General features: G+C 41.2%; 1 protein-coding gene across 1 annotated transcript in view; it reads left to right on the top strand.

Annotated features, from left to right (window-relative positions):
- Window positions 1-10,613, top strand: part of MCM3 (minichromosome maintenance complex component 3) — a 28,820-nt gene extending 18,207 nt beyond the window's left edge. The window contains exons 12-17 of the mRNA XM_070933053.1: window positions 586-736; window positions 1,585-1,725; window positions 2,895-2,998; window positions 3,754-3,845; window positions 8,885-8,957; window positions 10,264-10,613. Coding sequence (XP_070789154.1) covers window positions 586-736; window positions 1,585-1,725; window positions 2,895-2,998; window positions 3,754-3,845; window positions 8,885-8,957; window positions 10,264-10,462 — 760 coding nt within the window. The 3' untranslated portion in view covers window positions 10,463-10,613. The remainder of the gene's footprint in view (window positions 1-585; window positions 737-1,584; window positions 1,726-2,894; window positions 2,999-3,753; window positions 3,846-8,884; window positions 8,958-10,263) is intronic.
- The last annotated feature ends 12,162 nt before the right edge of the window (window positions 10,614-22,775 follow it).

Below are 22,775 nucleotides of genomic sequence, written 5' to 3'. Positions count from 1 at the left end.
CTTGATTTAAATCAACTTGATTTGAAACATAATTTTTAAAGAGCAACTGTCATCTCTGTCCCACAGCAACTCCTCTGACCTGCTGTTGACTCACCGAGTCTCAGTATTGCAGAGTATACAGCCTAAACTGTCTTTAGATAGATTTTTACTCCAAAGCATTTTATTAAAATAAATTTGATAAAAATAAAAAAAATCTGATTTAAATTAAAACAAATCTGACTTTTTTTTTTTTAATCATCAATTTTTATCCACTCTGGTTCTTACTTAGAGGCCCAAGCTGAGGCAGGTCTGACAGAGTGTGAGTTCAGGAATCGCTTTATAGTTGCATCCTATATTTCCACTGTCAGGATATTAAGATTAGTATCAAGGAGCATAATTCCAGCAGCCACATTCTCTTAATGGATAAGTCAACCTGTTGGTTTTGAATCCGTCTTTATCTCTGCTTCTCAGTATCTGCCCACAGCATGTTGTTTCAGTTTAGCTACAAATCAGTGATTCCCAGGCAAGAATCCCCAGAGGTGGCAATTAGACTCCTGTTATCCTCTAATAAATGGAAGTTTATGGATTTTGTTTGATCAAACTCAGAGAGAAGATCGTAAGCATGGAGTTCATGAGGAAGTACATTCATTTTGCCAAGATGTTGAAGCCAGTTTTGACTGAGGAAGCAGCAGCCCTCATAGCCCAGGAATATTCTTCCCTTCGCAGTCAGGAGCAGATCAGCTCTGACAATGCCAGGGTAGGTCACGAATCAAGCTCTATTTTTTTTTCCTTTGCAATGTGCACTGCTTTAAGAATCATAATTCAGTCTAGAAATCTTCCTTTATCATTTCGACAGAAAATCACCTTCTGTGTGGAATAAGGGAAGCAGAAATGCTGCAGATTTCATGATCTCGGTACATTGGAAAGGCTCATAAAATAGGCCATCTAGCATGCTGTAGAGCAGGGGTGTCAAACTCAAGGCCCGGGGGCCGAATCTGGCCCGCAGGGTACTTAGTTCTGGCCTGGGGGGCCACCCTGGAAACAGCGAAGGACCGGCCTGCGGTCCTTCTGCCAGTGAGAACGGGCTTCCGAACTCCGTTTTTGGCTGCCACAGCCTCCTGCAACCCTCTGCCAGAGGGCTGCGAGCTCCGTTTTCACTGGCAGAGGGTTGCAGGAGGCTGTGGCAGCCAAAAACGGAGCTCGAGAGCCCATTTTTGCTGGCAGAGTGCTCGGGTCACTACAGGTGCTCCCAGCATGAGTGACATCAAGCTGGCCACGCCCACCCTGTCCCCCTGAGGCCAAACACAACTGATGGAGCCCTCAAAATCGAGTTTGACATCCCTGTTGTAGAGTACTAAGCCAGGATTCGGGGGGCATGCTCCCCATTTTTATACACAGTAATCTCATAGAATTCCAATCTAATCTAATACCTGTATGAATGGTAAGTCTGTAGTCCACGAATAGGATCCAGTCTTAAAGAACTGTTGTACTGCACCAAACATGGTCACATCTGTACATGCGCACAACAGTTTGAATGTTGATCATCTTCTCAATCATCATCCTTTCATCCTCAAAAGCATTAAGACTTTTACTTGATCTTTTTAGACTTCCCCTATTACAGCCCGAACTCTAGAGACATTGATCCGGCTCTCAACTGCACACGCTAAAGCCAGGATGAGTAAAATAATTGAGAAGCAGGATGCCAAAGCTGCTGTAGAGCTGGTACAATTTGCTTATTTCAAAAAAGTAAGTAGACAAGAATTGTAAGAAAAAAATTAAATTTGGGCTGACCCCAAATAGTGGTTGGTTTGCATATTTGAATGTAGAAGTGCCTTCAGTACAGGTAGTCTGCGACTTGCGACTACAATTGAGCCCAAAATTTCTGTTATTAAGTGAGATATTGGTTAAGTGAGTTTTGCCCCATTTAACAACTTTCTTGCCACAGTTGTTAAGTGAATCATTGCAGTTGATAATTTAGTAATAAGTGTTAAGAGAATCTGGCTTCCCCATTGACTTTGCTTGTCGAAAGGTCGCAAAAGGGGATCACATGACCCCAGGACACAGCAATGGTCATAAGTATGAACCAGTTGCCAAGCATCTGAATTTGGATCACGTGATCATGGGGATGCTACAAAAGTCGTAACTGTGAACTATGGCCATAAGTCACATTTCTTGTAACGTTGAACTAAATAAATTTGTAAATCAAGGATTACCTGTATTCAACCTATGTTACTGATATTATTACTTGTCATGTGTAAACCCCAATTTATATCATGATCAGTAGATAAAATTAACCAAAGCCAAAGGATATGAGAAGAAGAGATGGCATGAACTGTCCCACTCGAGCATGTACAGGAATCTGCCTCTCTTTATTTGGATGCCAATGTAGGTCATTGGTTTCATTTTCAGTCATTGTCGGCAGCCCAGACTTGTAAGACTCTGTAGAAGCTATACCCATCATGAATGACTAATTACTTCTTTGGTATGTCTGAAGTGCTTATGAAAGAGATGGAGGTTGTGCTGTAGACAGCCTTGTGACAGGATTACACAGTGTGTGAATAGCCATCTGGTTTTGATCCAAATTTACAATTCACTTTCATCAGCAACATTTTGACACTTGCTGAAGAGATTGTGATACTTCTCTAGTAATTGTTTTGAGATTTTTCTTTGTAGCTTTAATCCTATCGTGGGAGATGCCATGTTTTTATGGCAGTTACATCTGTTGAAACTAAAATACTGGATGGTTTTATTTCTTTTGAGGCTGAAATCAATACTTAAAACTATTAGGGATTTCCATCCTTGGAGGAAGAAACATTTGGCTCTTGTCTTCCTCTATGAAACTCCGATCACCCTAGGCTTCTGAGCAGCCGTTGATTGGCCCAGATATGGACTCTTTGGTTTCTCTACTTTCAAAGGTTCTGGAAAAAGAAAAAAAGCGGAAAAAGCAGACTGAAGAGGACCCAGAAGAAGAAACAGATGGTGAAATGTCCCAAGAAAGGGAAGAAAGACAGAAAAAGAGGTAGATAAGAAAAGTGTTATAGAGGAACTTAAAAAACAAGATTTTAAAATAAATCCTTAATTAAAAAAAAAAAATCCTTGATCCTGCAGACATGGCAAACAGACTGTTAGGGTTAATATGGAATTGAATAATTGGCCTTATTCATCAGCCTGTTCAGATGGGATTAACTTGAGTTGTTTCCCTGAAGCTGCATATTTCTAACCTTGGAATCTGGTTATGCTTTTAAGACCTGTTCTTGGTTTGCATACTAACACCAAATACTGTTGAACCACGTGGCACTTGAGAATCCTAAGATTAGTAACTATTTCCTGTTACAAAACAGATGTAGAGACTTCATTTCCTCTTTATTAATGGGTGGCATTATCCATAATTGTTGTTCAGAATGACCTCTTTAGAAGAAATGGAATGCATTTTCATCAGCCCCAAAGAATAATATTTAGCCAACAGAAAGCTTTAAAAAAATTGGATTTTCTCCTAGATATTAGGGCAATAAAATAGATGAACACATCTGGGAGACAAGACTGTATGATTAGTGAGCCCTGGTGTCATATTGTTGATACATTGACTTCTGGATTTTGCCTTGTGTTGATATTGCTTGGTTCTCAACTACCATATTTTGGGATAGATTTTAATTTGGTGTATGTTGTGTTGAGTTGCAATCATCCAAGTTAAATGGCTGTATAAATCTTCTAAATGAATATATTTTGAAGATCATTAATTAAAAGGCTTACTATTAACTTGATGTCCTTCTACAGAAGGAAGACAGATTCCAGCGAGCAATCACCCACAGAAGGAGAAACACATGATCCTTATGACTTCAGTGATACAGAAGCAGAAATGCCAGAAAGTAAGTCATTTTTTTCAGACTGATAAATGAATAGATTCAGGCAAACTAAGTCTGTTTTGCTATGAATTTTAAAGTACAGTGGAGTTTGTACTTTTAAAGTACTCTGGAGTTTGGAAAGGCTTTGTTTATATCTGACGGTCTTCATCAGTTTTCACATCTTTCAGAGGCCTGATAGATTTTCTGTTTCCATTCTTTTGGATTTTTTAATGTAGTTCTTAACCAGTATAGGTAGTCCTTGTTAAAACAACCACAATTGTGACTGGCAACTTGATCATTAAGTGAAGAATTGCTAAGTGAAATCACCTGTGCTTTACAATCTTACTTTAGCTATCCTTTGCTTTACAGACCTGAAAATACCATTAATGTGAGGATTGGTCCCAAAGTTACTTTTTCAACACTATTATAATTGTGAATAGTTGCTAAACAAGCCAATCACTAAATAAGGACTATTTGTATTTATTTCATATATCCAGCTTGTTCTTAGCCAGCCTTACTTTCTAATATCTCCAATCCTTCCTACAGTAACTGAATTTTTTCCATAAGGAATTTGAATGCATGACATCCTCAAACTGAAATAGTTTTAGCATGGCAATCACAGAATCCAATGATATATATGGCTTGATGCAGTCTAAATCTTCATTACTCATTATTATTGTTGTCCAGGATATGTGTAGTAGCTACACATATCCTACACATACACATAGGGTTAGGGTAGCTATATAATATCATACCATCTTCATATCTTGTGAGTCAGCCTTTATTGCTGCCTTTCCCAAGAGGTTTTATAGATTCTGAAAGATTGGGATATCCATGGAAGCTATGGTGGACTAAAGACAGTTTCGCTTTTAACAGAGCCAATGACTGCAGCAGAACAAGGAGCCGACAAATGGATTGGCACCTTGAAATTCCTCTCTGGATAAATGGGGGGGGGGACCTGGAATTGCCAATAGTACTCCATATAGGTGTCCTCCATGGGAAGACTGTCAGGTTTAATGCTTGGGGAGCCAAGAAAATGGCGGGTCTTGAGAATGTTACCTGGGATGAGTTTGACCCTGTGACTCCTGAGGACGTGGACAGGATTCTGGGGAGGTTAAATGCAACCACATGTTTATTGGACCCGTGCCCCTCCTCGCTGGTACTGGCCACCCGGGAGGTAACACGAGGCTGGCTCCAGAGGATTATAAATGTTTCTCTGAGTGAGGGTTTCTTGCCTCCCGCCTTGAAAGAGGCGGTGGTGAGGCCTCTCCTCAAGAAGCCTTCTCTGGACCCGGCCGTTTTGGAAAACTACTGTCCGGTCTCCAACCTTCGCTTTGTTGCGAAGGTTGTGGAGAGTGTGGTTGCGCGACAGCTCCCACAGTACCTGGATGAAACCGTCTATCTAGATCCGTGCCAGTCCGGCTTCAGGCCTGGGTACAGCACGGAGACAGCATTGGTTGCATTGGTGGATGATCTCTGGAGGGCTCGGGACAGGGGTTGTTCCTCTGTTCTGGTCCTGTTAGACCTCTCAGCGGCTTTTGATACCATCGACCATGGTATCATGCTGCGCCGGCTGGAGGGATTGGGGGTGGGAGGCACCGTGTTGCGGTGGTTCTCCTCCTATCTCTCTGACCGGTCGCAGTCTGTGTTGGCAGGGAGGCAGAGGTCGACCTCGAGGCGCCTTGCTTGCGGGGTGCTGCAAGGGTCGGTCCTCTCGCCGCTCCTGTTCAACATTTATGTGAAGCCACTGGGTGAGATCATCCGTGGTTTTGGGGTGCGATGCCATCTGTACGCTGATGACACTCAACTGTACATCTCCACCCCAGACCACCCCAATGATGCCCTCGAAGTGATGTCCCAGTGTCTGGAGGCCGTGCGGGTCTGGATGGGGAGGAACAGGCTTCGGCTCAACCCTTCCAAGACCGAGTGGCTGTGGATGCCGGCGTCCCGGTATTGCCAGCTGGTGCCATCGCTGGCTATTGGGGGCGAGTCACTGACCCCCACAGAGGGGGCTCGCAACTTGGGCGTCCTCCTGGACACACAGCTGTCTTTAGAAGAGCATATGACGGCCGTGGCCAGGGGGGCTTTTTATCAGGTTCGCCTGATACGCCAGTTGCACCCCTTTCTGGATCGGGACTCCTTGTGCACAGTCACTCATGCCTTGGTCACGTCACTCCTGGACTACTGCAACGCTCTCTACATGGGGCTCCCCCTGAGGAGCATCTGGAGGCTCCAGCTGGTGCAGAATGCGGCCGCGTGGGTGATTGTGGGAGCGACGTGGCGCTCCTACGTAACACCTCTCCTGCGCAAGCTGCATTGGCTCCCGGTGGTCTTCCAGGTGCGCTTTAAGGTGTTGGTTCTCATCTTTAAAGCGCTCCATGGCTTAGGGCCAGGGTATTTGCGAGACCGCCTGCTGCTACCGATAACCTCCCACCGGCCAATACGCTCTCACAGAGAGGGCCTCCTCAGGGTGCCGTCGGTCAGGCAATGTCGGCTGGCGGCCCCCAGGGGGAGAGCCTTCTCTGTGGGGGCACCCGCCCTGTGGAATGAGCTGCCTCCTGGAATACGATTGATCCCGGACCTCCGGACCTTCCGTAAAGCCCTGAAGACGTTTTTATTCCATCAAGCCGGCCTAGCCTAAATGGTTTTTAAATTGGGATTTTAAATTTTATGGATTTGGGGGTTTTAAATTGGGGAGCTAGTGATTTAATTCTTTTTAATTATCTTAACTTTTGTATTTGTATGTTTTTTAATTTTGGCTGTTCACCGCTCTGAGTCCCTTCTGGGAGAAGGGCAGTATACAAATTAAATTAATAAATAAATAAAATAAATAAAATCAGGTTTGCCCAAGTTGTAGTTCAGGGCCTTCAAATGGACATTGGGTTTATCCGCTTCCTCTCTTAATTACTTCTGTAAATGGCTTGTTAACTGCTTCTGAGATATTAAGAAGCTTCAGAATGACAACTTTCATCATAGTGGGCTATTCAAATGTGGTGGAATAGAGAAAAACATGGTAAGAGGCTGGACAGTAGAGGCAACCAACAGGAACTAAATACTATAATTAAAGGAGAAGAGAACTACTAATGCAGAATGAAGAAAAGTGTATTAACTTTGGAAGAATTCAAGGATATTTTGCAACAGCACACTTAGAAATTTCTGTTAATATAAAGATGAGTTTGAGAACTCAGATTGCTTTGGATATGGATTTAAAAATGACAAGATACAAGAATGATATGGAAAAAGTTGTTACACACACTACTTACCAATGAAACCAGCTGATGGCTTAGTAACTAAAAGGGACACACAAATAATAAATCAGAAGAGTGACTTGGACAACTTTCTTATCTTGAACTTGCAAAAGAGACTTGTTAAACCAGTGGGTCTCAACCTTCCTAATGCCGCGACCCTTTAATACAGTTCCTCATGTTGTGGTGACCCCCAACCATAAAATTATTCCTAAGACTATTGAAAATATGTGTTTTCCGATGGTCTTAGGCGACCCCTGTGAAAGGGTCATTCGACCCCCAAAGGGGTCCCGACCCACAGGTTGAGAACCACTGTGTTAAACTAATGAAGGAATTCCTAAGAAAAGAAGAGAAAATGAAAAGAAATAAGTTCCTAGAACTTTATTTAAAAGAGAATAAAAACCAAGACTTTTAAAAATAAAAGGAGAGAATATGAAGTCAGTTTATTTGATCAAGGTTAAAATATTTATGATGTTCTTTCTAGTAGCTCTCAACAGGTTTTTCTTGACTAGAACTGCATGATGAGGCTTTAAAGATTTTTTTGAAGATAAGATAATGGGAAGAAGAGTTTTTTGTTGTATTTTTGGGGACAGTGATAAGCTATGGTGTTGAAAGTAAAGACATATTGTAAAACTTGTAAGGCCGTTTGAGAGGAGAGAAAGAGAAAATAAATGAATATGGGACATTATTTGAAGGGATTAACTATTAAGATTTTTACTACGTTGCTCTTTCTGGTGGTTAATGTATTTTTGACAAGCTTGAATGATGAGGTTTTAAAGATTTGTTTATAGATAAGAGATAAAATATAGGATTTTTGTTGTAGTTTTTGAGAAAATGGTAAATTACTGTATTAAAAGGAAAAGGAAATGAAACTGATTTTATCTGATTAAGGTTAATATATATATGTTACTTCTGTAAATCTTAATAGATTTTTGCTGATTAAGATTGATTGAATGATCAGGTTTTATGAAACGTAAGATATAGGAGGAAGAGATCTTTGGCTGAAATATTAGAGAAGGTGATTAGTTACTGAAATCATACTTGCCTTGGGGCAGAAGTCATTTCTTTATATATCTTTTTCCCCCTTTATAACATTTTTTCTTTCTCTTTTTCCTCTGTACTTTTTATATTTTTTTTAGTTGGTATTAATTTTTTAACTTGATAAACTTGATAAAAGTTTGATAAACTTTTGATTATAAAGATTGGTTTTTCTGAGCAGAGGAGGAAAAGGTGCTGCTCATCAAGACAAGAAGAAATAATCCTCTGCATTTCTAAAGAAATACATTAATCTGTGATCAGTGGATCTTATTCTAAGGAAAATTGGTATGGGACTGCTCTCAAGTGCACAGAGCCTATGAGCATATTAAAAAGATTAATCAGCTATAAGGAAATGGTCCTGGCAATCTTAAAAATGCCAAACCCAATAAATGCTTGTTATTTTATCTCTTCAACAATTTTACTAGGTGTATCTTGGGGTTATTTTTGTGTTTTTTGGGTAAAAATAAACTGAACATGACATTAAATTGATTTGTTTAACAATATAATTAAATGGAATAATATAGAATTTGTGCAATTCTCTATAGTTTATAAATAACAGTGGATAGGCTTGTGTTTCATGTAAGTTGCAAACCACATCTTACCGTTCAGTAAGTGGAACCCAAATATGCTTAGCTCAAATTTCCACTTTAGCAATAAATAATAATTTTGTTTTAATATCTTCCCCAGTAGACCACAGTGTCTGCTTCTTTTAGAGAAGGTACAAATCAGTTAATGCCAATTGGTAACTAATTTCATTTTCCTGTTTTTACATTTTTTTAGTTCAGGCACACCCCTCCAAGGTTCCTGAAGCATCAAGCACTGATGAAATGACATCAAAGTTGCCCGAGTCCAGGTAGGAAGCGTGCAAAGACTCTTACATGATAAGAGTAAAATGAAATGAGATTTGAGGATCTGAAATAGTGATGTGCAAAACATACTTAATCCAAACAGGTTATTTTTGACCTTGAAAAACACAATTTCAAGTTCAAAATAATCATTCTGATCAAGTTCAAAAGAGGTATTCTGATCATTCCAAAAGTATTCAACATCGGACAATCCTGTTTCTGTATATGACAGCCAGGGCATCCACATGTAGCTAACTCCTTCCTATCCTTGTTATTTCCAGGGAATCAGGCAGCCTAGGTACCAGAGGGGATGGAAACTGGCAGCACTGAATGCTAGATCCCCCTACTTTGGTTATTATCTCCCATCAAATAATGTATGATAACTTGCACTCCACAGACCATTGAGGAGATTTACTGCTTCTGAGCCAGGCCTCCCTCCCTCATATTCATCTACCTACTGCTGGTCAATTAGAAAGAGGAGTAAAGTGGGAAGTAAAGTTGAGAGTCTAATAGATCCACTGATGATCTTAAATGAATGGCTTAGTTTATATTCCTGAATGGAACAAGGAGTTTATGTTCTTAATAGACCCTTTCAACTTGCACACTTGTTTGATTCCAGCAAACTCAATTTATGGCATCTACAAATCATGAGATGTTATGTGAAATCTTCAAAATAAGCTTTCAATCAAATAGAACATTCTAGACTGTAGAATAGGAAGACTGCAGCTTCCTATTTTGTCTTTATAGATGAAAACAGTGTGTTTCAAATGAAATGTTTTTGGTATTCATGTGACTATACAGAAGTCAGCAAATAGGCGCTATTAAGGACCGTGCATAACTTTGGAAGGGGTAATTTGGAATATATGGTATACAGAATCTGATATGCAACCCTGTAAAGCACAGGTGTCAAACTCACCGTGTCACGTTGCTGTCATGTGATGTTCCACGACATTTTTTCCATCCATAGAGCTGGGATGGACGTGGCCTGCGTGTGACGCATCTGGCCCGCAGGCCGCCAGTTCGACACCCCGGCTCTGAAGCTTGTCTTCTCCTGTGACTGTGCAGCTATCTTTCACACTGCAGTGTGATCCCAGTTAAAGATGCAGTTGCTTTAAAGAGTTGCAGGCAGCTGGTAAAATTGTATCTCTGTGCACTCCAAAGCTTACTTGAAATTGAAATTGTACTGATTGATCCCCTCGACCTTTTCTCCCTTGTCCTATTCATTCCCTTTCATTGCTTTTTGCTCTCATTCACTCACTGTAGTAGCAGCGTTTTCCTTCAAAGCATCCTTACTTTGTTCTTATATTCGCATAGGCTTAAAACATTCAAGGCAGCCCTCCTGGAAGTATTCAGAGTTGCCCATGCACAGTCTGTGAATCTGAAGAGCCTGCTGGAATCCATCAACCGGGACAACCCAACTCCTTTTTCATCAGCTGAAGTCAAAGCAGCGTTGGAACAGATGCAAGAAGATAACCAGATCATGATGTCTGATGATATAATTTTTCTGATCTAGAGCAACTCTTAGAGAGGAGAAGGACTTACTACGTTCCCCTTAGATGCTTGGTGTGAATGGAACCTCTTCCCAGCAGCATCAATAGAGTTTGTCCAGAAATCTTGGCTTAGCTGATTGCTCCATACCAAATTCAAATTTCTCTGAACTAAACTATGGGGTGGGGAAAATAAAGTCTTGAAAGTTTTGTTATTTTCCTACTTCAGGTTTTATTTTTTAAAAAGTGCTTTGGCTCCACCTGCTTGTCAGATACATGCAGGCTCCCCTAGTAAAAATATCTGCATTGTATAGAGCAGCTTTCTTTAGTGTTTGTTCTAAATATTCTGATGTGCGGTTCCCAAATTCTCCAGACAGCTGAGAAATTTGGGAATTTCTATCTCTGCATTTGGAAAGCACCCAGGTCAGGGAGATAGCTACCACTGTACAGTAATGCTATTCTAAACATTCAGCCTTGTCACATCATTTTACCAATGAATTTATAATGCTCCTTTCATTTTGTGATAGATTTATAAATTCCAGTGGTAATAAAAATGTATTTGCAAAGTTAAAATTAGAATAAGTTGAGTGCTCACATATACCATATCTCCTCTTTTATATAACAAGTCCTACTACCCTGAACTATATTTTTTAAATTTTAGGTAAATGTTTTTGATAGATTGAATAATGTGAAAATAACTTTTTCTATCAGAAGGACCTTTTATCTGTTGGGGAAAATAGCACCAGCATTCTGAAAGTGGGCCTGTTCTTAATGAGCATTTAGTTTACTGCTGAGTTACCATGTCTTCCTCCAAATGGAAGCAAGAGAAGCTAGCTGGAATGCAATGTAGCACTGATAAGGGGCAAATGGGAAAGCAATAGGCTGGGTCTTTCTGCCTCAGTGTTTTTTTCATGCACAAAAGTATAATGCATAGAATTAGCGAACATTTCTACAAATATTAAAAGCCCCTGTGTTTTTTATGATATCAAGATTGCAAAAAGCTTTGCTTTTTAATGTTTGCATTGCACATTACAATACAGAATAAAACAGCCTATCTCTAAACATTGCTTGATCTTACAACAGATTTTCCATGAATTCCGTTTGCATACCAAAACATGACATATACGGAACAGTTCCAATGCTTAGTATCTGAAATTTAGTTTCAGTGAGCTTAAATATTAAATAAAAGGTTGTATGGTACTATCCTTTTATAAATCACATTTCAAAAATAAAATTGATTGAAATATCCTCTGTTTTTTTCCCCCTGAGAGTACAATTACCAGTCTCAATTTAAAACCTTTAAATATGTGTGCATGAATCTAGGTCTTTCCAAGTGGTTCAAGTTGAGACACTGGTTGAAAGATGATGAGCTTGATGTTTAAAAAAGCTGTAAAAATGATGGGTGACCAGATGTTCAGCAGAGAAAAGGGAACATTTCTGAGCGAGTTCTGTTTTGTTACATACTGTCAGTTTATATTTCCATCTCTTTCAGATCTTCAAATAATGTCCTAAAAGACCATAATATTTGAGTAATACAAATTATATAAATAGTTTTATATAATTATTTAAATACATGGAATTACATAAATATAAGACATGCATTGTTTATGGCAGTTTTCATACATCATGTTTTCAACCATTAAATATTCCAGCAGCCTACTTTGAATTTCTAGACATCTTTTTACTCAGGACTTGACTAAGCGAAACACAGAACAAAACATGTGTTTTCAGTTTGAAATCTTCTAGTTCTCTGAAGGCTAACATGTAAAATGTAAATTCATGTAAGAATTCAGGGGTAATGCATTTGATATTTATTTATTGCATACATTTAAATAATATTGTTATGGACACAATAAGTTATTTTTATACTTTCACAAGATTATTTGCCCTCCAATACATCCTGGAAACGATCTGCATAAAAGTTTTGAATTTAGACTTATTTTGCATGCCACTGAAATTCTTTTGCTGAATCTGAATTAATTCTAATCTGCTGCTTTCAGTTTGGCAGGAGAAGCAAATACTATATTGTTGACCTGCACAGAGACTAATTTTGACCTCCGTATCTATCTTTTCTGATTCACTTTCAGAGAACATTATTTTGCAAATTGTGATTTGAGATAATCTTACACAAGAGTTTTGCTGAATTGAGTAGGACTTTGGAATAGATACACATCCGATTGTTACACATTTTGCCACTTTTCTTCATATAGTCTTATGAAGAGAGTCTTATAGTCTCAATTTACCAAAAGCCTCTTTTGCATTCATTTGCTAAATTACTGTATATTTCATTTCGGTACTGTCCTGGTATTTTTTTTACAACTTTTTTCTGAAGCCTTAATAGGAGTTAGTAAATTGTCTTGTCTTATTACTTTTCTACACATTACAACTAGATTTCTTTATCCCCTTGTGTATAGACTTGTCTTTCTCTTTTCATTTTCCAACCTTTTTTCCTTTATTACTTTTATTTTTGCATTCGTTTTGAAAGGACTTCCATATGTATTTCATTAGGGAAAAAATAAAGTTACCTTGTTTTCTGTTATGAGCTGAATCTAACTTCTATATGTAAGACTAAATTCGGACTTTTCAAAAGTTCTGATCTGCTAAGTACTACATCCTTACCTTCTCTATTTTCATAAAACATAAAGTAACCTGATAAACTAACAATAAATTCACCATCTAGAAAAACGAAGGTTCCACATGCTTTCATGGCATGTTCATGCAGTGTGCTTCTCAACCTGATGGAACATTCTGTCTTTCTTATTCACTTTCCTATTTAAGGGGCAACCCTAATCACCCCCTACCAAGTATTAATCTGATCCGATCAGCCAGGGTTTGGTAGGTTATATTTACATCTATATATAATGCGACTTTGTTATAAATATCTCGTAAAACGGGCCAAGTAGCTTTTTCTCTATAGAGCCAGATTTTACCAAACCTCACCAAAATATTACTTAAAGCCGAGATCACCAAAGAGAGGCTGTCATACTTTGGTCATGTTATGAGAGCTGACTCACTCAAAAAGTCAATCATGCCCGGAGTGATCAGCGGAAAAGGGGGAAGGTGGCTGGCCACTATAAAGCATGACACCAGGATGAACATGGAGGATCTAAAAGAGCGGTGTGAGATGGGCATGGAGAATGCTGATCCATTGAGTGGCCAAAGGGTAGACACGACTGACTGGCCGATGACAATTGCCACTTAGGCAGAACTGGAAGCTCTGCATGCAAAGGACCCCTAAATCTGACCATACAAAATGATGCTGGCTGAACCCTCAAACCATTAAAACTTAATTTACGTTAGAAACACTGTCAAGAAATATAGGGTAATATCTCATATTTTGACTGAGTAATCAGATGTAAAACATTTTAATAGGGTTAAGGTGGCTTGATAGAGCCAGCAAACAAGTGTTCCTATCTGATAGGCTGAACATTTATGCCCAGCAAGAAGCTTGACGAGAAACTCAAAAATGCCCATTATTGTGTATCCCTGGCGACCTTGTGCAAATAAAGAAGCTGCTTGCCAGGGATGGTTACTGTAAATGAGACATGATATTGGGGAAATTTAGAAGTGCCATTAATAAAACTAATCACATTTTACCCAAGCATGCTATGTGGACCCAGCTTGACTGATTAGTTGATGATTCACTATTTTAGCAAAACTAGAAAACTGGGTGGAATAAACATGGTTTATGGTTAAGCCCAACTGAGTATTGTAAGCAAAGCCACCCAAACAGAAAGGAACCCATTCCAGAAAGAAAGCCTAAACAGTATAACACACATAGAGTCCTATCCAGGATAAGAAAAGAACTATTCTCAGAAAGGATAAATCCCAAAATCAGATACAAGTACACTGTTACAGTAACTACTTCCATAGGAACTGCACAAAGAGTTCTTCTATGGAAAGAATAGTTAGATTTGGCCTTCTCTGGGGGAAAGGAAGAAATGTGGAAGCTCTAGCCCAGCTCTTTTATACCCACCCTCACATAATAAGAATTGAGAGAGGACCAGGAAAGAAAAAAGGATTGGAAGTCCCTCCTCTGTGGGATATGTTCACATCTGGGAATAGGTTGTCATCTTCCAAACAGCACCTGCTAACCTTAATCATGCATGCACAGACTGAGAAAATTAGTGAGGGACCTAAGCCCCATGGGACAATAAGGAATTCATGGTTTGAATTCACAGTTTGAAAATAGCTATGAGAATCACCCTCTGCCCTACACCCCTTATCCTGTGCTTGGTCCGTCCTGTCTCCCCCCCCCCCAATCTCCTGCAGTCACTGGCTGGAGTCACACCACGCTAAATCATAAAATGTTCTCATTTTGGCTTAATTACTGTGTGAATCCTGCCATTGTTTATTCAGTTTACACAGTTGAACAAGTCATGACTTAGCATAATGTGTGGGTGCCATAGTAACCAACTAGAACAAAATACAAACACTTAGAATAATTATGCTGAACACATCAGGCTGACAATAGTAAATCTCAGCAAGAAAAGAGCATTTCTATATGAATAGAATATTTTATATTCATTTAGATTTCCAAACTGCAAATTTCTTTAAAATACTGATACTACTAGTTCTACAAGAACTTTTTTTGAATGCTTGCTTTGTTTTATGTACTATAAATTTGTTTTACTTGCTATAAATAAATATAAAATATTTATAAATAAAATCTTATAGGATGATAAATATAAAAAATAAAATAGCCTAAAGGCAGGAGTTACTAATATGGAAATAAATACTTAGAATTATAGGTTAAGACATGCAGCTGTTTTTTTAAAGCTTGCTATTTCTTTAGCATAAACTATGTCTCGCTCCTTTCTTTCTGCTTGCCTGTTTTCAGTTTTAAACAGTCTGGTCTTAAATTGATCAGCTTCCTAGATATCAATCTGAACCGAAACATTATCATATGCAAAAATTCAGCTTATGAAATAGTAATCTAAAAAACCCTCTGCATTTGCGCTTATTGTGTACAATCAGCTAAATCTGTTGTGGTCTGTGGGTGGCAGTTTTATCTTCTAGCTAGCTCCTTTGCCAGTAGAGCCATGCTGTTGCATCCTAAATGCCAGATTAGAGACTGCATCTGCTGCAAGTTTTCTGGCATGCACATTTCAGTTGCTGCTGCTGCTGCTGTTGCTGCTGCCATGACTTGGTGTGTGTGTGTGTGTGTGTGTGTGTGTGTGTGTGTGTGTGTGTGTGTGTGTGTGCGCGCGCGCATGTATGTGCAGTTAAGAGGCCCACTGGACTCAAATGAAATAAAATCTTTATAAAGAGCATAAGGAGGGTGGGATACAAACTATTGATAATTTTAAAAAATATTAAAACAAACATTACAAAAAGATAGATAGATAGATAGATGATAGATAGATAGATAGATAGATAGATAGATAGATAGATAGATAGATAGATAATAGAAGTAGTACATTTAATTTGTATAATTGTGTAATACAATATATACAAGCAAAAATATAAAAAAATATATAGGAAGAGATATAAACATTAAATAAATATTTCAAAAATAGAAATATTGTATGTAATATTAATCTTTTGCCCAGGGGACATTCCTTTAACCTCACAGGAGCCTCAGACAAGTGCTAATTGTTTTATTTAAAACATTCAAATGATGTTTTTCTCGCTTCCCTTTTGCTGCCTTGTTTGCAGATGTCTTTATTTTTATTCTGGCCAGGAGGCTTCAGATCTGGGTCTCTGAAAGATCCTCGCTGTTACCTCTACTCTCAGTTGCAACAGTTCCCAGCTGCACAAACATGCTGTTCCAAGCATTTTGATGCTACATGTTTTGGCCTATTTGGACATAGCAGTTATTCACTCAGCAGACGAAGCATTCGGAGCCAGCACTATCTTGTGCTCATTTGAATTAACAGATTAATAGAGTTGGAAGGGACCTTGTAGGTCATCCCAAGCAGGAGACCCTACACCATTTCTGACAAATGGCAGTCCAGTCTCTTCTTGAAAGCTTGTGGTGATGAAGCTCCCACAACTTCTGAAAGCAAGCTGTTCCATTGGTTGGTTGTTCTCACTGTCAGAAAACTTCTCCTTATTTCTAGGTTGAATCTCTCCTTGATCAGTTTCCATTATTCCTTGTCTGGCCTTCAGGTGCTTTGAAAAACAGATTGGCCCCCTCCTCTCTGTGACAATCCCTTAAATATTGGAATGCTGATATCATGTCTCCCCTGTCCTTCTCTTCACTAGACTCTTCACTGCCCAGTTGCTGTAACCATTCTTCATATGTTTTAGCCTCCAGTCCCCTAATAATCTTTGTTGCTCTTCTCTGCACTCTTGCTACTGTCTCAACATTTTTTTTATAGTGTGGTGACCAAAACTGGATGCAGTATTCTAGGTGTGGTCTGATTAAGGCTTTATAGAGTGGTATTAGTCCCTCACTTGATTGAATGCAATTTAATTGGCTTTTTTGGTTGCCGCTGCACACTGTTGACTCATATTTAATTGGTTGTCCACTAAGACTCCACGTTCCCTCTCACAGTTACTGTTATTAAGCCTGGTATCACCCAGTTTATATATGTACTTTTGGTTTTTCTTGCCTAAGTGCAAGATTTTACTTTTCTCTACATTGAATTTCATTTTGTTAGATAGGGCCCAAGGTTCAAGTCTGTCAAGATGCATCTGGATCTTGAGCCTATCATCTAGGGCAGGGGTCTCCAACCTTTTGGACCTCAGGGACCACCAAACTCATAATTTTAAATCCCGTGGACCACTGGGGGGGAGGGAGGCTCAGCCACCTTTCGAGCCTACCTGTCTGCTTCTGCAAGGCCTTCAGGTGGGAGGCCGGAGAGAAAGTGCCTGGTCCAGGGACACAGCCTGGAAACCCCTTTTGTGTTCCTTCTCTCTTGGTCAATCTGAGTGAAGGAAAACGAAGACAGGCAGACTGACAGTGGCTTGCTGACATTGGTGGGAAAGTCAGTCCCATATTCCAGAGATGTAGTAGTCACAGGACTGGCCCTTTGGTCATCCCAGAGTAGCTCCTCCACCCGGGTGCACCGGCCTGCAGGGGAGCTGCCTGCTCCCTGGCAGGCCAGTGCACCCGGGTGGAGGAGCTGCTCCGGGATGACCAAAGGGCTAGTCCTGTGACTACCACAGCTTTGGAATATGGGACCAGGCCATGGCGGGACTGGAAATCTCCGCCATAGGGGGTGGCATGTGCAATGTGCAACTTTGCAGTTGGTGCAACATGCGAAAAGGAGCACAGCCCTTCCTGAATGAGATAATGGTGCTGTTGGGGGGGAGAGGGCAAGCGGGCTGAAGTGGTGGTGGCGATGTCTGGAAGGTGCAGGAGTAAAGTGCTACTTACATTTGCATGGCATCAGCATTCCACCTTCACCATGGTATATTTGTGCCAGCTGGTGGCACCAAGGCAGCCCTTGTCTCCTGCTGTTTGGGGCTCAGAGTGGTAAACCGCATCCAGGAAGCACTACAGCTTTTTTCCCTTTTATCATTTCTTCCCTACATTACAGTACACTGTTCATAACTGTCCTATTTTAAATTTAATCAGCATCAACCTAGAATCTTAACCGGTGCACCATTATTATTTTTTGCACAACATAATCAAGGCAATGCAGCAAAGAAAGCAAAGCTCACAAATCTCAGTTCCCCCGCTTCATGATAATTTTTTTTAAAAGAATTTCTGCTCATTCCCATTTTAAATACATAGGCATGTTCATGCCTGGGATTTATTCACCAATCTAATACAAAGAGAAGTCTTTAAAGCCTGGTGATGTCTGGAAAGGGACGGCCGATGTAAATAATAATTTTAAAAAATCACAATCAAAGGGGATTTGGGCAGCTAACATTGGAAAAGCCAGCTTTGGAAAGCGCCAGGTGAATACAAAACGAGGAAGGGATCTTTTTTTTTTTTCCCCCAGAAAGAGCCACAGGGAAAGAAGGGGAAAGAGCCAGTCGGCTTTGTATGGAAAAGTCAGGCAAAGATACCTCAAAGATATCTCCAGGAGGAGGAGAGGGAGGTTTCCTCCTCCTGGAACCAGTGCTGCTCTTCTTCCTTTTCTTTCCGGCCATAGCCACCCAACCTCTGAAGAGCCAGTATTTCCACCTCATCCAAAAGGCTGGCCGGGGGCAGAAGGATGGAAGGGGGTGGGGTCCCTCTGATGGGGGATGGCTTGAAGTAGACGAAGGGCTTGGCTTGGCATACGAGAGCCGGCGCTGGGTTCGACCTGCTGGCTGGAGGGGAGCTGCTGCGGGGGACTGATGAGGGGGCGCTTGGGACTCAGAGCGGTAAACCACATCCAGGAAGCACTAGAGCAGAGGGAAGCAGCCGGAGTCAACCCTGGCTTTGCTGTCCATTGCAGTTGCTAGATCAGCCCCCTTCAAACTCTCATCTCTCGAGGACCCCAGCCAACGTTTCCCGTGCCTCTTCAGCGAGTGCTCCTTGAGAGACGAGAGTTTACAGGGGGCTGATCTAGCATCTGCAATGGACAGCAAAGCCAGGGTTGACTCCAGTTGCTTCTCTCTGCTAACAGGTGGCCAAGCTAACTGCCTGAAGGACTCCATCCTGTCTCTGGGAGTCAAAGCGCTGAAGCGCGAGCGGCGCAGGAAACCTTGTCTGGGCTCCCCAAGAGAAATGCAATGATTTATCTGCAGACCACCAAAATTTACTCATGGACCACCAGTGGTCCACGGACCACCGGTTGGTGACCACTGATCTAGGGTGTTGGCTATTCCTGCCAGCTTATATCATCCACAAATTTGGTAAATTCCCCTTCTATTCCCTCATCTAAGTTGTGTATGAAGATATTGAAGAGTATTGGGCCTAAGACAGAACCTTGTACTACCCCACTGCTTACTTCCCTCCATGTAGATGTAGTACCACTAAGGACTACTCATTGAGTATGGTTTGTCAGCCAGTTACAAATCCATCTGATGGTGATGCTATCTATTCCACTTTTTTCTAGCTTACTAAGAAATAGGCTGGTACCAAGACTTCGTCTTTGCAGATTCTGGCTATGTGTCTGCATCATTAGAACAAACTCAGAGTGGTAAAATCACAGATGCCAAAACTGATCGCCAAGCTTGGCTTACCATGAGATTCCAATTGATCCTCACCTTGATTCTCTTGGTTACACATATGTGATGATACAGAAGCCAAAAAACCCCCACAAACTTTCATTGATAGAAGGCTCCTCTTCTCTGAGGGACTCTTGGAGTATCAATCATCTTATTCATCCCTTAAACTGAATAAGATTTTTGACTGAACCAGGCATATACCTACATGCTATTGTATGCATGCTAACACATGCGTCTGTCATTAACTTTTCTTTACTAATAGAAAATGTGGTAGGAAAGTAGGGAAGGTTAGCTGCAAGGTGAGTAGAAGAGAGAACTGTAGTCTGTAGCACTTCTTTGTCAGTAGGATTTCTTGGCATAACTTTCAATTACCTCTTCAATATTTTTCTCCCAGGACTGCCCCCCCCAGTACAATTAAATGACTCTGAAATAAAATGGAGTAAATATCATAGGTGAATTTATTATTTTGAACCTGGGCAAATCCTTCTTTGTGATGTGTTTGGAGTCACACATTAAGGTTCTAGAGAAAACACTCTGGAACCTTTTGGAGGTACCTTCTTCATCAGCATGCTTATCCGGTGGGTTTATCTTTTCATTCAGATCCTTTTGCTTATCATAGATACTTTAGATACTTTCAACTAACTTGGTCACCTCTGTTCTTCTTCATAAACTAACTAAAAGGCACCAATTACAACAAGGATTTTTGGGGAATTCTACTTTACATCTAACACCAAGATGAAAATTGCCCATTTATTTCATTCTGATTCTCAGAGGGAGACATTTGAAAAATCCAAAGGTTCCAGAGTTACCAAGGACCATATTACTGCAGTCTAAGTATGATCAGAGCAAGATTAACATGGCAATGTTGTGATCTGTGTGGCAACCATCATTCATGTACATCAGAGGTGGGAAACTGTGATTTTTTTTGTGATTTGGGGACTTCATCTCCCAGAATTCCTAAACCAGCCATGCTGGCTCAGGAATTCTGGGAGTAGAAGTCCATCAGTCATAAAAGAGCCATAGTTCCCCACTACCTGAGGCTTTGTATTTTATGATCTTGACTAGCATGTTTTCACTTTCTGACAAATTCATTGAAACTGAAAGCATCAGTAAATTGATGTAACTTAATACTTTTGCACAGTACAAGGAAACCAAACAAAATGGTATTTTTGCAAAGGAACATAAATCCCATTTTTATTAAATATAGCATTGATTAGCATTGTGTCAATTGCCTAAAATGGTTTTCAAATAAATTTCTCATCTCTAAATATTTGTACCAGCTACAATTTAATCAGAAGTTTTACAATAATAATAGTAATTAAAACTAAAAATTAACCTGTAACACACTTAACAATTGTTGATAAGAAAGACAAACAAATCTGGAGTATCTGGAGACAGCAGAATAGAAAAGGTTAGGTTAGGTTAGGTTTATTAAATTTGTATACCGCCCTTCTCCCGAAGGACTCAGGGCGGTGAACAGCCAAAATTAAAATACATACAGTAGAAAAATTAAAATAAATTAAAACAGAATTAAATTGGTTTGGTTTCCCTAAATTTTTAAAACCCTTTACCCATAAAATAGCCCATTAAAATTTTAAGGCAGCCTGGCTTGCTGGAATAAGAAGGTCTTCAACGCTCTGCGGAAAGTACGGAGGTCTGAGATTAGTGATATTCCTGGGGGTAGCTCGTTCCAGAGGGTGGGTGCCCCCACAGAGAAGGCTCTCCCCTGGGGGTCATCAGTCGACATTGCTTGACTGACAGCACCCTGAGGAGACCCACTCTGTGGGAGCGGATTGGCCGGTGGGAAGTTATCGGTGGCAGAAGGTGGTCTCGTAAATATCCGGGCCCTAAGCCATGGAGCGCTTTAAAGATAACCAATACCTTGAAGCGCACCCGGAAGACCACTGGGAGCCAGTGCAGCTTGTGCAGGAGAGGTGTTACATGGGAGCGCCATGTCGCCCCCATAATTACCCATGCGACTGCATTCTGGACCAGCTGGAGCCTCCGGGTGCTCCTCAAGGGGAGCCCCATGTAGAGAGCATTGCAGCAGTCCAGGCAAGAGGTGATGAGGGTGTGAGTGACCGTGCATAAGGAGTCCTGATCCAGAAAGGGACACAACTGGCGTATCAGGCGAACCTGATAAAAAGCCCCCCTGGCCACGGCCGTCATATGCTCTTCCAAAGACAGCCGTGCATCCAGGAGGGCACCCAAGTTATGAGCCCTCTCCGTGGGGGCCAATGACTCGTCCCCAATAGCCAGCGATGGCACCAGCTGGCTATATCGGAATGCCAGCAGCCACAGCCACTCGGTCTTGGAGGGGTTGAGTCGGAGCCTGTTCCTCCCCATCCAGACCCACACGGCCTCCAGGCACCGGGACATCACTTCAAGGGCATCGTTGGGGTGGTCTGGGGTGGAGATGTACAGCTGAGTGTCATCAGCATACAGATGGCACCGCACCCCAAATCCACGGATGATCTCACCCAGCGGCTTCACATAAATGTTGAACAGGAGAGGCGAGAGGACCGACCCTTGCAGCACCCCACAAACAAGGTGCCTCGAGGTCGACCTCTGCTCCCCAGCCAACACAGACTGCAACTGGTCAGAGAGATAGGAGGAGAACCACCATAGAACGGTGCCTCCCACTCCCAACCCCTCCAGCCAGCGCAGCATGATACCATGGTCAATGGTATCAAAAGCCGCTGAGAAATCTAATAGGACCAGAACAGAGGAACATCCTCTGTCCCGAGCCCTCCAGAGATCATCAACCAACGCGACCAATGCCGTTTCCGTGCTGTACCCAGGCCTGAAGCCGGACTGGATCGGATCCAGATAGACAGTTTCATCCAGGTACTGTGGGAGCTGTCGCGCAACCACACTCTCAACAACCTTCACCACAAAGCGAAGGTTGGAGACAGGACAGTAATTTGCCAAAACAGCACAATCCAGAGAGGGCTTCTTGAGGAGGGGCCTCACCACCGCCTCTTTCAAGGCGGGAGATAAGAAACCCTCACTCAAAGAAGCGTTTATAATCCTCTGGAGCCAGCCTCGTGTAACCTCCCAGGTAGCCAGCACCAGCCAGGAGGGACACGGGTCCAATAAACATGTGGTTGTGTTCAACCTCCCCAGCATCCTGTCCACGTCCTCGGGAATCACAGGATCAAACTCCTCCCAGATAACATTCTCAAGACCTGCCTCGGACACTTCGCCTGAACCTACCCAGTCAGAGTCCAGGCCATCCCGAGTCTGAGCAATCATGCAGATAATACGCAAAATCCTCAGCACGCCCTT

This window comes from Pituophis catenifer, unplaced genomic scaffold, assembly GCF_029215685.1.
Source record: "Pituophis catenifer annectens isolate HBS135680 unplaced genomic scaffold, rPitCat1.0.hap2 SCAF_1, whole genome shotgun sequence".
Taxonomy (NCBI): Eukaryota; Metazoa; Chordata; class Lepidosauria; order Squamata; family Colubridae; genus Pituophis; species Pituophis catenifer.
The sequence above is the reverse complement of the archived record's forward strand: the minus strand, read 5'-3'. Positions and strand labels throughout refer to the sequence as shown.